Here is a 12937-nt window from a genome sequence, read left to right as displayed (position 1 = left end):
GTCAGGCAGCAGCACTTGGTGGTGGCCTGGCAGGTACCTGCAGAGTGACCTGCAATGCACCAAACCCATCAGCAATCCAGAGAGGTTGGCTCTTTGTTTATGGATTTTGCAGTCTTAAATTACAAGGGAGATTTTGTTTGGTGCTCCTTTTAATCAAAGTGTTTCTCTGAAACTTTGCATGTTCTGTTTTCCTGATGGTGCTGCAAAGGAATCAGTTGCTTCAGGAGAGGGTTGGTCACGTCTTTTCTCCTTCCCTTCAGCAGGGGCTGTTTTCTTTTTGTTTATCAGTTTGGCTCTTTCTTTATGAAGTCCCTGATGAAATGAACTAATGTAAAGGGAAGATGCAATACTAATGCTGAAATGTCTCCTCATCCCTCCCAAGTTATGTCTTAAGTTATTAGGAATAACAAAAGTACAGAAATTGGGTAGTGATGACACCAACCGTTGATCAGAACCTTGATAATGACCAGGACATTGTTTTAGCCACCTCTGCTTTGCCTCTAATGAGGACTGTGAGGTCTTTCACTGTCTGGCCAGGGTGTTCAGCCAACAGTGTGCACACACAGAGCCCAAAGAACAAGGTAACTCATCCATGTACACAAAAACATTGTCATTTTCAAAGTTTTTTGAAGCCTGCCGTAAACTGAGACACTCTGTGTGGCAGCCTGTGCTCTGGACTTTTGGATCTGTGTTTAAACAACAAATTGGGAAGAAACAAGAGGAAAAATCTGCAAAGCTTGCCAGGAAAAAAAAAAAGAATAAAAAATTAGAAGTATAACGATAGACACTGATTCCATTTTTTAATTTGTCTGTGTTTCAATGTTCATCTTCATTAGAGCTGGGCAAACTTCCTATAGGTGACCCCAGACCAGAGAGCTGTAGGAGTTTATGACAAACTCCAGCACCAGGCTGGATCCTCTGAAAGATTTGTGTCATCTGCATGATCCATACGTGAAGTCTCCTTAATAAAGCACTGGATCTGTAAGGTTTTGTCTCAGGAAAAACTGGAACTGGAGTGCAATATCTGTCTCTTCATTGGAATGGCAGATAATGCCTCTTCTTTTCCTGCTGTCAAGCTGTGGCCTACTGGCCCTCTTCTAAGTGGGATTTGATGGCAATGGGTCATTCTTAGTGGGGTAGGGCTTGTGGAACTGGACATTGCTATATATCCTGGTTGTTTCATTGGAACAAGTCTGATTCTCTCTTTTCTGCAGTGAGAAAATGGAAATAATACTTATTCTGGCCTTCCTCATGTTGAAGATAAGTGACATGAGCTAAAGGGGGCCTGCAGGAAAGCCAGGGAGGGATGAAGTGATCACTACATGCTGAAGGACACCTAGTACAACCAGGGGTGATGGTTTAACACTGAAAGAGGGTAGATTTAGATCAGATATTAGGAAGAAATTCTTCACTATGAGGTTGATGAGACACTGGAAGAGGTTACCCAGAGAAGTTGTGGCTGCCCCATCTCTGGAAGTGTTCAAGTCCAAGCTGGATGGGGCTTTGAGCAACCTGGTCTAGTGGGAGGTGTCCCTGCCCATGCAGGGGAGTTGGATCTAGATGATCTTAAGGTCCCTTCCAACCCAAACCATTCCATCATTCTAAAGGCCTATAGCCTCAGCTAAAATATGTAGTAGAAGTGAAAAGTATTCATATTTATGATTTTGGTAGGGTTTTTTTCTGCCTGAACTAAATTAATCTTCTGGGCATTGTTTTGAAAGTTATTTCCATATTCCTGGAGCCAGGCAGGACACATGTTGATGGTGTCCATGTGTGATGTAGACACACAGCTTATCTCCATCTCCAAGCACTGGGCTTCCCCCACACCTCTTTGTGAACCAGGGAAGAGCCACTGCTCAGTGACCAAGCAAGGACCAAGGGATGGAGTGGCACATGCCTTGCAGGCTGTCACAACAGGGGTTCATGCAGAAGATGCAGCTGCTTTGCTGATTTTTGCTCAGCTCTGAGTCCCCAGGCAGGGCTAAATATGCTCTAGATCACATTATGACACTTGAGCTGTGCCCAGGGTGAAATGCTTTCCAGGTAGCTGCGCTTGGCAGCTTCTTCTTTGACTTTTTCTTTGCAGGGAACCAGAATTGAAATCAGCAGGGGAAAAAGTTTACTTGTGTTGGTGTTTGGAACAGACTGTCCAGCTTTATGAGCCAGTGCCAACTATGAGACAAAAGCAGTCCTCTAATAAAAAAATTCCTCCTAAACTCTCTGGTCAGAAAATTTTGTCTTAAATTTCTTTAAGACAAAGGCCTAATTCTGTTCTTACTGCCTGCAGCTTCACTTCTGCCTCCTGTGCACTGCTCAGAGTTGCCATAGAGAGGGCAAAGCCATTAGAAAACCAACAAAGAATTATCCCATAATAATAAAGAGTGGAACAAACAAATTGCAGCAGCTCTTTGTGAGTGCCCAGGTCTGCTCAGAGCTGGATGCCAAGTCCCTTCTCAGCAGGGTAGAGGGGGTTGGGATCAAGACTTAGACAAACAGGCCCCATCTCCACCATGAGTTCAGAGCTCAAATCCTCTCCCACAGCTGCCCTTGCTGGTTTGTTCCTGGAACACCATTGACTTCTGTTAGACCTCAGGCACCATACAGGGAGCAGCATTCCCAATGACATTATGGATGAGTTAACCCTATTTTGGAGGAGAAAAGCCATATGGACATAAGCTCCACTTGGAAAGTAGCCATGGCCTTGGGTGCTGAGCTGCAGAGCAGCCCGGGGAGGTGAACCCCAGCCATGACACTTGCCCACAGCAAGGGAGACTCAGTAGGTGAGTGCAACCATGTAATGCAAATCCCATGTGCCATAACACAAAGTGACCACATGGACAAATAGGAGCACAGGACCCTCAATTCCCTGTGTGCACCTGGGCTGCTGTTGACACTCTGAATAAACAAGTGGCTGCCAATGTACCGGCTGCTCCTCTTGAGTCCTTGGATTAAGCTCTGGCTTCCCATGCTTCATTTAAGAGGTTGCAAATATTTTCTGTGCATTGAAATAAAATTATAAGCAGATTGAGCCTGGGTACAGTAGATCCACTGGACTAAGTTTGTCTAAGAAGAGATTTCAATTAAAGAATGAGGCTTAAGGGGGATGAGGAGTGAGCTGGCATGGAGGGAAACTCTGACATTTTAATGAAAAAATGGTTGTGGAAGTGTACTCTCTGCAAACGTTGAAGCAGAGAGTCCTTGTGGAGGAAAGCACAGGATGTAAATCAGTATGTAATAAAGCAGTTCATCTATTGAATATAATAAAAGTTACTGTATGAAACTGCAGAACAGCATGCACTGCATTTTCGTGGGGAAATGTGCTGAATTCAGTCATAGTAATTACTGCGTGGGCTCCATTTTCAGTGCAATCAATCCACAGGAAACACAAGGGCTGCAGGGGAAATATATAAAGACAGACAGCTAATAGGAGCCAGATTCAATCAAACTGTATCTGCCTTCAGCAAATGGTGAGGCAGGGATGTGCCTGTGCTCCCTTGGTACAGCACGTGATGGGTCAGGCCAAGGGTGCAAGGCTGAGAGAGACCTGGAGCAGCACCCTGTGTATGGATGTATATGTATATATACACATATATGTATAAAGGATGCAACTCCTGCTGTGAGAAACTGGGAAAGAAAGGTGTTTACTTAAAATTTTGTATGTGTTGGTCAGGGTTTTCATCTCAGAGCAGGTTATGGTATGATGGCAGTTCTGCTGGTGCATCCTCTACCTGCCATGGCTCCAATCCTACTGTGCTGTCAGTCACAGGCTCTGCAATTCTATACAGTCCCAGGGTGTTTTCCTCACCCCACCATCAGCCTGGCACTGCTGCACCAGCCCCTGATCTGCCAGCAGCAAGCCCCAAAGCTGCTGGTATGACATGGGGTCTCCTGGGTGGAATTAAGACCCTTCACATTTACTGCACAGTTTGGGTTTAACCCCAATATTTTAGCAAGCTGGTTGGTTTGTTTTCCTAGCACTTAATAGGGGGATTACCCAGTTTATTTCTTTTTTTCCCAGATTGCTTTTCAGTTTCAAAGTTGAATGTGTTCATTTTCACTTCCATTCAGGCTCCAAACTTCCCTTGGAAGTGACTTCATGGCATTATTCAAGCAGATTATTGCTTCGAGTAGCTGTGGCTGAATTACCTAGTGTTCATATAATGGCAAGCCCCCACTCCATGTGTATTTAATGGCTGTAATCCTTTATTATTTCCCCTTTATTAGGCTTGTTTTTAAAGAAAGTTTTACTGTGCTATTTATGATATGCTAAGTGGTGTAACTTGCTGAAAAAACATATTGCATACATTTTATTTTTAATAGGTTTTGCTTGTTAAAATGGACATCTTTTATGTAGCCTATTAGGGCAGGTTTTTTGGCTGACAGTTTTATTATTTCAATTACTCAGATGTTTCTTTCCTCTTTTGTTGCCCCAGATACACCTCCAGGGAGTTTTAATGTGTCCATTCTTTACTTAAGATTAGGTTCAGATCGTGTTATTTCTAACAGGGCAGAGGAAAAGCGTAATATAGCAGACATTAAATAGTGGGATGTCAAGGTTTTATTTTCTCTCCTCTTTGAGTTGTGGAATCCTTACCCCACCTGTGTCATTTGGCAATTAATTGTGCTGATAATCTGCACTCCCTCATCAATAATTGTCTACTACCAGTGCCAGGCAGAGGCCACGCTCTGCCTAAAGAGTTTACAGCTGCTGATAAATGAACATACATAATTGGGTAAAGGGAGGGTTGTCTGAGACCATTTAAAATTGCCAGAAACTCAAAGTACTTTAATGAACTAACCTTCTATATGTACTGGCAGTAACTACCGTGTGCATTTCACTTGCTGGTGGGGAAAGGAAAATGAGACCATTTCCCCAGGGCAACACTCAAGCTTTGGTTGGTGAAAAGTGAACTCCAAGGGTACATTCAGGCTGAAAGAGTTTGGGCTGTTCAGCCTGGAGAAGAAGAGGCTCCAAGGAGACCTTACAGCACCTTCCAGTACCTGAAGGGGTTACAGGAAAGCTGGGGAGGGACTTTTGACAAGGGCTTGTAGTGATAGGACAAGGGGAGAATGGTTTCAAACTGGAAGAGAGTAGATTAAGGTTAAACATTAGAAAGAAATTTAGTGTGAGGGTGGTAAGACACTGCAACAGGTTGCCCACGGAAGTTGTGGATGCCCCTTCCTGGAAGTGTTCCAGGCCAGGTTGGATGGGGCTTTGAGCAACCTGCTCTAGTGGAAGGCATCCCAGTCCATGCAAGAGCATGTGAACTAGATTATCTTTAAGGTCCCTTCCAATAAAAACCATTCTGTGACTCTGTGGTACCAGCAGGGAGCCTTACAGCATCAGTGGGCCAGCACCAGTGGAAGGGCAGACCTAATTCACCCGTACAAAGTTCACTAGGCTGGGCCATCATGGAAACTTGCATCTGCTCCCCTGGTTCTTGCTGGGGCAGAGTTGTGATTTCCCTCTGCAAGTTCTAGTGAGTCTTTAGCTATCTCTGATGCGAGATGGATTTTACTGTTTATTATAGCATGACTATTTCTGGTTTAGTTCTGTTTCTTCTTTTCTTTTCCCCTTGCTACTCCTCTGGTCTCTGAGGCAGAAATCAAACCCAAATGCTTGTTAGGACAGTGGGAGAGCCCCCAGAGCTCCAGAGAGATGTGTTCTTGGACCGCCTGTGGCTAATGCATGGCCTTGACCACCCTTAGATGAGATGGCAAGCATATTACAAAGCATGTCCTCACAATTCTGCATGCCTATCATGTTTTCCAGAGTGTCTGGGGGAGAGCTTTTTGATCGCATCGTTGAGAAAGGGTTCTACACTGAGAAGGATGCCAGCACCCTGATCCGGCAGGTCCTGGATGCTGTCTACTACCTGCACCGAATGGGCATCGTGCACAGGGACCTCAAGGTACAACCACAGTGGGACTTGGTCCTCCAGGAAGCCTTAATGAAGTTTATATGAGTCTAATGCATGAAAATCCAGCCTCCCCTAGGACTGGCTGCTTCAGTGAGGTTTTACCTTAAGAGGGATGCTCTGAAGGCTCCAGATCCTTCTATCACAATCGGTTTCAACAAGGACTTATCAATCAATGTTTTTACAGTGAGAGTCTTGCACTTACCATATGAGAGAAAAGTCCCAAACCATTAAATTAAAGCAGGAAACTCAGCTGGGATGTGTGTGTTTACTGCTATAAAATATCTTGCAGATTTGATGTGTTCTATTTACTTAATAATAAATAGTCACAATAAATTGTGTGGGAAAGAGGAATTATTTCCTATCGTGCTATTTGGACCAGTGTTTTTGGAGACATTGTTAAGGGTAAGGATTCTTCCAAGGAATATTGTGTGCCAATGTGATCTGTAGATAATTTTTCTTTCAGTTGTATTGTGTGAACACATAAAAAACTCTCAGTTTTTCTGGGAAAAAAAATAAATCACAAAACATTACTTACATATTGTTTCCTCCCTGTATCTTACACTGTTATTAAAGCAAGCAGAAAGGTTTGGATTTCACAGCACACAGCTAAACATCTTTAGTATCTTAAACAGGAAATTAGCAGAAAACATTAGAAAAAGGTACAAATGTCAAAAGAAAATTGTGATTTCAGTGGCTGAGCTAATTTTATCAATGTTTACTGCTAGAAATTAAGAATTCAATGAATGAGGTAGCACCTCTGGTTGTGTTTTGGAGGGATGCCCCAAACAGGAGTTTCAATGGATGCCGATGCTGTGGCCTTGAATTGTCCCTGATGATCTCTAAGGTCCCTTCCAACCTTAACCATTCTATGATTCTGTGAATTTGTCTAAATGGGTCATATCATGGAAAGGCTTAATGAACATTAATAGAGTCAAGAACCACAAAGAAGGGCTTTTTTTTCAGGGTTTTTACTTCTTAAATACAATTTTGTAAATGGATTTTAAAATTAATTGTATTTTTAATACAGCCTAACATTAAGCTTTGCATTTTAAGTTTGCAGTTTTTGGAAAGTCCTCTTAGCAAAGGTTCTTGTGCTGGCCATGTCACCTCACTGTTTTGCCTTAAGATGGATGAAAAATTGTGATGAGAGATGCTGTTTATTTGCTTTTCATCTCCTTCAAAATGAGAGCTAATGTGAAATGCTGCCTGGTGTAAAATAATGACTGACAGGCATGTTCCAACAATGCAACACAGCAGGGCCAGAACAGAGCCCGTTTCTGGTGTAACCACCAGCACCACAGCTCTCCAAGGTGGAGCAATGCCTAAGGCAGGCAAACATGGCTTTGTTTTGTGAAAACCTCATGCAGCTGTTTCCTTCTGCTGCTCTTTGACTCCCAGTGTGAGTCTTTTAGCTGTGTGTGGGCCATTCCTGTGGGATTGAAAGCTTTTCCATATCTTAGTGCTGCAGGGAACTTGCCTCAGTCCTGGGCAGCTCTGCCAGACGTGGGCATCCTATCATCTGAATTTCAAAATATAGAGTAAAATAATGAAAAGTAAAAATACATTTTTTCAAGTACTGCTTTGGCACATTTTTAGGGCAAAACCTTAAAGCCACTGATGGAAAATATACACTCATTTCCTAAATAATATTTCCTCCTCAGTGTTGTGCAGTTTAGTCACAACAGTCCCAAATAATAGATTTTCTGTAATGAGACACTGGTTGATCTTCTGTCTCCTACAGTCTTCACAGATTGCCCTCAATTCCCATTCATTTTCTGCTCCTATGCTGAGGTCCCTGGGAATATTCTTGTATTTATTAGATTTCCACCACATGTCAGTATGGAAGTGTTGTTTAGTTTTTTTAACATGACGAGCTCCCTCCCAATTTCAGTTTGTAGGAACTAACTTCAGGCTTCTTTCTGCACCCAGAGGTTTTGGAGGGAGTCCTCTTAATTCAGATATTCATTTGTACAAGCTCTTAATATTCCTGTATTTATAATTTAAAGGAAGGCTGTAGCTCTCACTTTAAGGCAGATTAATCTTATTAAAAATGTCTTATCATAAAATATGAGATCTTGTAACTGGGAAGTAGATTCCTCTGCAAATTACTTTCAGAGTTTATGTAAGAAAAATCTGAATTTAGATCAAACCACCCTTCTCCAGTGGTATTTTGGGGCAAAGACAAGCTCTTTTTCTCTCTTTTTGTTTGCAAGTCTTTGTCAGTACCATATCAGTTGTTAAAATGACTCATAAAGTATGGTATATGAGGAACACCTGCTGTGAGATTCTGTTAGCACAAACATACCATGATAATGAAAAGAGGGATATAATGAGGCTTTTTACTGTCTCAAAATATCAAGATAAGTGCAAGTTTTGAATTGTGAACACCCAGAAGGAAATTCTGGGAAAGAATCCACTCTATAAAAATACAACCCTTGAAACATCTATAGCGTTTATTGTAATTATGTGTTATTCAGATACCAAAATAGTACTTGCTGTACTGCTGGGAAATCAGATCTGGGCTCCACCTCTCTAATTTAAATAACACAACAGCAGATAACACGAGATGGCAGCATATGAAGTCCAGGGAATTCCAAGATGTACAAGAGGACTGAAAGGCTCGATCAGCTTTTCTTGGTACAGAATCCCTTTGTAAAGACTTCTTGAATGAAACAGTTTGAAGAACCAGAGTTCTTTTAAACCTGTTTTAAACACAATTACATTTTAAATGAGTGAGCTTCTTGGCCTTGCTAAGTATGAGTGAGTGAAGACTTGAGGTGAGTTAGCAGAAATGGTTGGGAAATAATTGTTAATGCCAGCTCTACCAACCCATCAGCAGGTCAGCCGTGGTAAAAATCAGGGGTAACTCCAACCAAGGGCAGACCATGGCATAAAACTGACTCATGCAGTGCCTGAAAACAGTTTTAAGACTGTAATGGCAAATTAAAGCACTGGCCCTATGAGATATCATAAAGAAACATAAATGGTACAACTTCGCAATTATTTTTATGGACAGAATTGTTCCCCTTTTTTGCCTCAGTCCCAGCTGCCTCACAGCTGTGGATGCAGCTTGTAAATCCTCTCATGGCCATTGTGGCCTGTGGATAAAGCCATGGCTTCATGCTGAGGCTGGGGAACCAGAAAGTGCTTTAACCTCCAACTTGAAGCTGAACATGAACCACAAAGGAAGTTGGAGGTGATGTCACGTCTTAGCACTTCTTTGTCCCCCTTTTCCCCAGAGCAGGAGGTTACAGAGATGGAGGAGAGAAGAGAGATGCTGGTGCTGCTACACTGAAATTGCTCCTTCTTACCAATCCAAGTTTGGATGTGTCCCAATGAGTCTGATGATGCTGTGTGGCCACAGCTGCCTCTCACCTTTTCCTGGAGCAAACAGCAGGATGAGAAACAAGATGTGTTGTATGTGGGTGGGCATGCCAGCTTCTGGGCAAAAATCTACACCAGGGTTAGGTTGAAATGCTGGGTATCCATCACTTTGATAGCTGAAGACCCAAATGTCCAGGTGCTGCAATGGCTCCCTGTAACCACCCAGCTGTCAGAGTGTCAGCAGATGCTGGACCTTTTTGTGAACCTAGGCATTGAGTAGGGGAAGGATTGTGCTCTACAGCACCTAGCAAGAGCTTTGCTGTGTAGCAGTGGCACATTCAAAACATACGGGTGGAGGACTATGCTGTAGCAGATGGAGGTTGGTTGGGTTCTCCAACCCATCTGACTTTGGTATAAAGTCACAGGGCTTTGTGGAGTGATTCTTGTTTTCTCTCAGTGTAAACAAGTTGCTGTGCCTCGTGCTGTAGCATTTTTCCTAATTGGCTGTAGTTAAAACACTCTTGCTGCTCATAACAGTTTATTTCCAGTGCAGAAGATACTAAAATTATCTAGTACCTACTGTTTTCCTTTTTCTTTTCTTTCTTTTTTAATGCTGTATAAAAAACAAATCCATGACACAACCTGGGTTTACTATATTTATCTGCCTTCAAATGAATCCTTTTTACCACTCTGAAGTGATGGTATGTCAGACACATTTCATAAGTCAGAGATGGGCCTACATTCTTATTTGGGTTGCCAAAGGAGAAGTTTATTATCCCAGAAAAGTTAGTCAAAGCTCAAAGTATCAGCTTCTTCCACCTCTCATAACAGTTTATTTCCAGTGCAGAAGATACTAAAATTATCTAGTACCTACTGTTTTCCTTTTTCTTTTCTTTCTTTTTTAATGCTGTATAAAAAACAAATCCATGACACAACCTGGGTTTACTATATTTATCTGCCTTCAAATGAATCCTTTTTACCACTCTGAAGTGATGGTATGTCAGACACATTTCATAAGTCAGAGATGGGCCTACATTCTTATTTGGGTTGCCAAAGGAGAAGTTTATTATCCCAGAAAAGTTAGTCAAAGCTCAAAGTATCAGCTTCTTCCATTAGTTGCTAGGAGCCTGGAGAGGATGTCCTTATAGGTTATAAGAGCAACTCTGTAGGATTTAGGGGAATGAAATTATATTTGTGTATGATGTAAGTAAGGATTGTACTAAATGCAGTGCATCAGCCAACAGACATTACTGGATCCACATATTCAAACCCCATTTTGCTTGTTCTCCTTCCTAGCCTGAGAACCTGCTTTACTACAGCCAGGATGAAGAGTCAAAAATTATGATCAGTGACTTTGGATTGTCCAAGATGGAGGGTAAAGGAGATGTGATGTCCACAGCCTGCGGGACTCCTGGCTATGTTGGTAAGAGATCTGGTTGTATTGTCCATCCACTCTTCCCAGCTGCAGTACAGACACAGTGAAAAGGAAGTAATGCTTGTTGTCTTAGTGCTGCTGCATAGTGCACATGAGATTTTACAGATGTTCATTAGATTTCAGAAGCTTCTGGTTCTGTCTTGTATGCTCTTCTCCTTCGGGTCTGGATCTTGCAATCCAGCTCTGGGTTTGCTTTCATAATTTTAATCCTTTGCAGAATGAGCCTTCTCAAAGGCACTATGTGTAGCCATATCAGGAGCACCTGAAGAATAGCCTCAAATGTACTGATTCTGCAAGCACCTATAAAACAAAGAAGCTTTACCTAATGTAACATTTGAATCATAAAGGGTGACTTTTATCAGATTGTCCTGATAGAAGACAATAAAGTGAACCACAGTTATTCAGATGTGTTCAGTAATCCTCTGTTACAATGCTTATAGATATCAGTCTGCAAAGCTCTTTAGATCCTGGGGCCTTCCTGAGCTGTATCAAATTGTTTTACATTGTTTATTCTTCGCTCTTTTGTCCATCCAGTAGTGATCGAAGCAGGCTACTGGTTAGCAGTGTGTTTACCAGCATCCTTTTAAAAAAGTTAGAGAATGTGAGAATTATATGGCAGGGGATGACAGGGTCTGTTTCAGCAAACTCTATTTAAAATGGATGAGATGTGTCCAGCAATCCTGAGTCCCCTACAATACCAAGCAAGTCATCTGAGACAATAAAATTAATCTCTGCGGTATCCATGAAATCCATGAAACTAAAATGACAGTGGCTTCCCCAGGGGTACATTTATCTCACAGCTTTTCAGTAGGGAAGACATAATGTTTTCCAGCAGTCATAGAGAGGCTCATTTTGCTTTGCAGCTGCCACCTCACCTGTGTTTTCATAGTTCTGATGATACCATGGTACAAGAACTCAAACAAATTATGTGGTTATGATGAAGATGATCAGAGGGCTGGAGCACCTCTCCTAAAGTTGGGGTTGTTCAGCCTGGAGAAGAGAAGGCTTGGGGGATACCTTGTAGAAGCTTTCCACTACCTGAAGGGGCTACAGGAAAGCTGGGGAAGGACTTTTGACAAGGGCTTGTAGTGATCCAAGGCAAGGGGTAATGGCTATAAACTGGAAGAGGGGAGATTTAGATTTGACATCAGAAAGAAATTCTTCACTATGAGGGTGGTGAGACACTGGCACAGGTTGCCCAGAGAAGTCGTGGAATCCCCAACCCTGGAAGTGTTCAAGGCCAGGCTGGGTGGGGCTTTAAGTGCCGTGGTGTACTGGGAGTTGTCCCTGCCCATGCAGGGGGGTTGGAACTAGATTATCTTTAATGTCCCTTCCAACCCAAACCATTCTATGATTCTACAATCCAGATTTGTCCTAGTGATTTTTTTTTCCTTTTCCCAGGGATTATCTTCACACTGCACAGGCACACTCTATCCTGATAACATCAGGAAAAGGAACAAATGTCTCTGGTTTCCCCATCTTGAAGCCATCAGCCCATCCTTCTCTTGTTTTCAGACACATGAGTCAGGTGCTGCCTGTACAGCCTGGATAGCTGTGCCGTGTAATCACGCCAGACTGGAAATCTTCTTCCAAAGCACTAACAGGAATTGAGCTGAGATAGCAATTTTCATAATTTTTGCTGTCAGCAAAACATGTTTTATTTTGATCTGAAATGGGCACTGACTAGAATAAGTCTGTGAGATGCAGGGAAGCTCAGATGGTGTTTGCTGAAGCGCTGATGAAAACGGGGGAGTGCGACTCTGCTGGGGCACTGACTGAGATCAGATGGTCTCTCAGCACAGCCATTTATATAAGAAAACTTGCTGTTCTGGAGAGGAAGCTCTCGGAGCATGTGACATGAATTGGAGTGCTTGGAGAGATGTTTGAGAGCTCTCATTACTCCAGGCCTGGGCACTGATAGCTGCACAAGTGCGTCCAGGCCTGTTGTTGCTTCACTGAATGCAGGATTTACTCATCACAGTTCAAGAGGTCACGGCCGCTTATTTCTGAAGTGCTGACAGAAGGTTTTTCCCTCTCTCACAAAGAAAACCTCTTTAAATATTTGTTCCAATTCTTTTTTTTTTTGTGCACAGGAGACAGCTCCTCTCTAGTGATGCTTTTTTAAAAGATAATTGGCTGCCTAGGTGACATTTTCTGAGCACAGAAGGTTTTTGTTGTTGGTCTCTGTGGTGATGCACACAAATGAGCCTCCATGAGTGTTACACCCTTTGACATGGCTTCTACATACACAGTCTGC

The 12937-nt window shown here is 42.6% G+C and overlaps 1 protein-coding gene across 1 annotated transcript in view; it reads left to right on the top strand.

Annotated features, from left to right (window-relative positions):
• The window catches only part of CAMK1D (calcium/calmodulin-dependent protein kinase ID), a 136139-nt gene that overhangs the window by 81422 nt on the left and 41780 nt on the right, over nucleotides 1-12937 (top strand). Inside the window, exons 4-5 of the mRNA XM_010001290.1 lie at nucleotides 5774-5912; nucleotides 10542-10668. Of these exons, the coding sequence (XP_009999592.1) occupies nucleotides 5774-5912; nucleotides 10542-10668 (266 nt within the window). The remainder of the gene's footprint in view (nucleotides 1-5773; nucleotides 5913-10541; nucleotides 10669-12937) is intronic.

This window comes from Chaetura pelagica, unplaced genomic scaffold (genome assembly GCF_000747805.2).
Source record: "Chaetura pelagica isolate M959 unplaced genomic scaffold, ChaPel_1.0 scaffold66, whole genome shotgun sequence".
Lineage (NCBI taxonomy): Eukaryota > Metazoa > Chordata > Aves > Apodiformes > Apodidae > Chaetura > Chaetura pelagica.
Note: the sequence above shows the minus strand (reverse complement) of the source record. Positions and strands in the feature narration are given on the sequence as shown.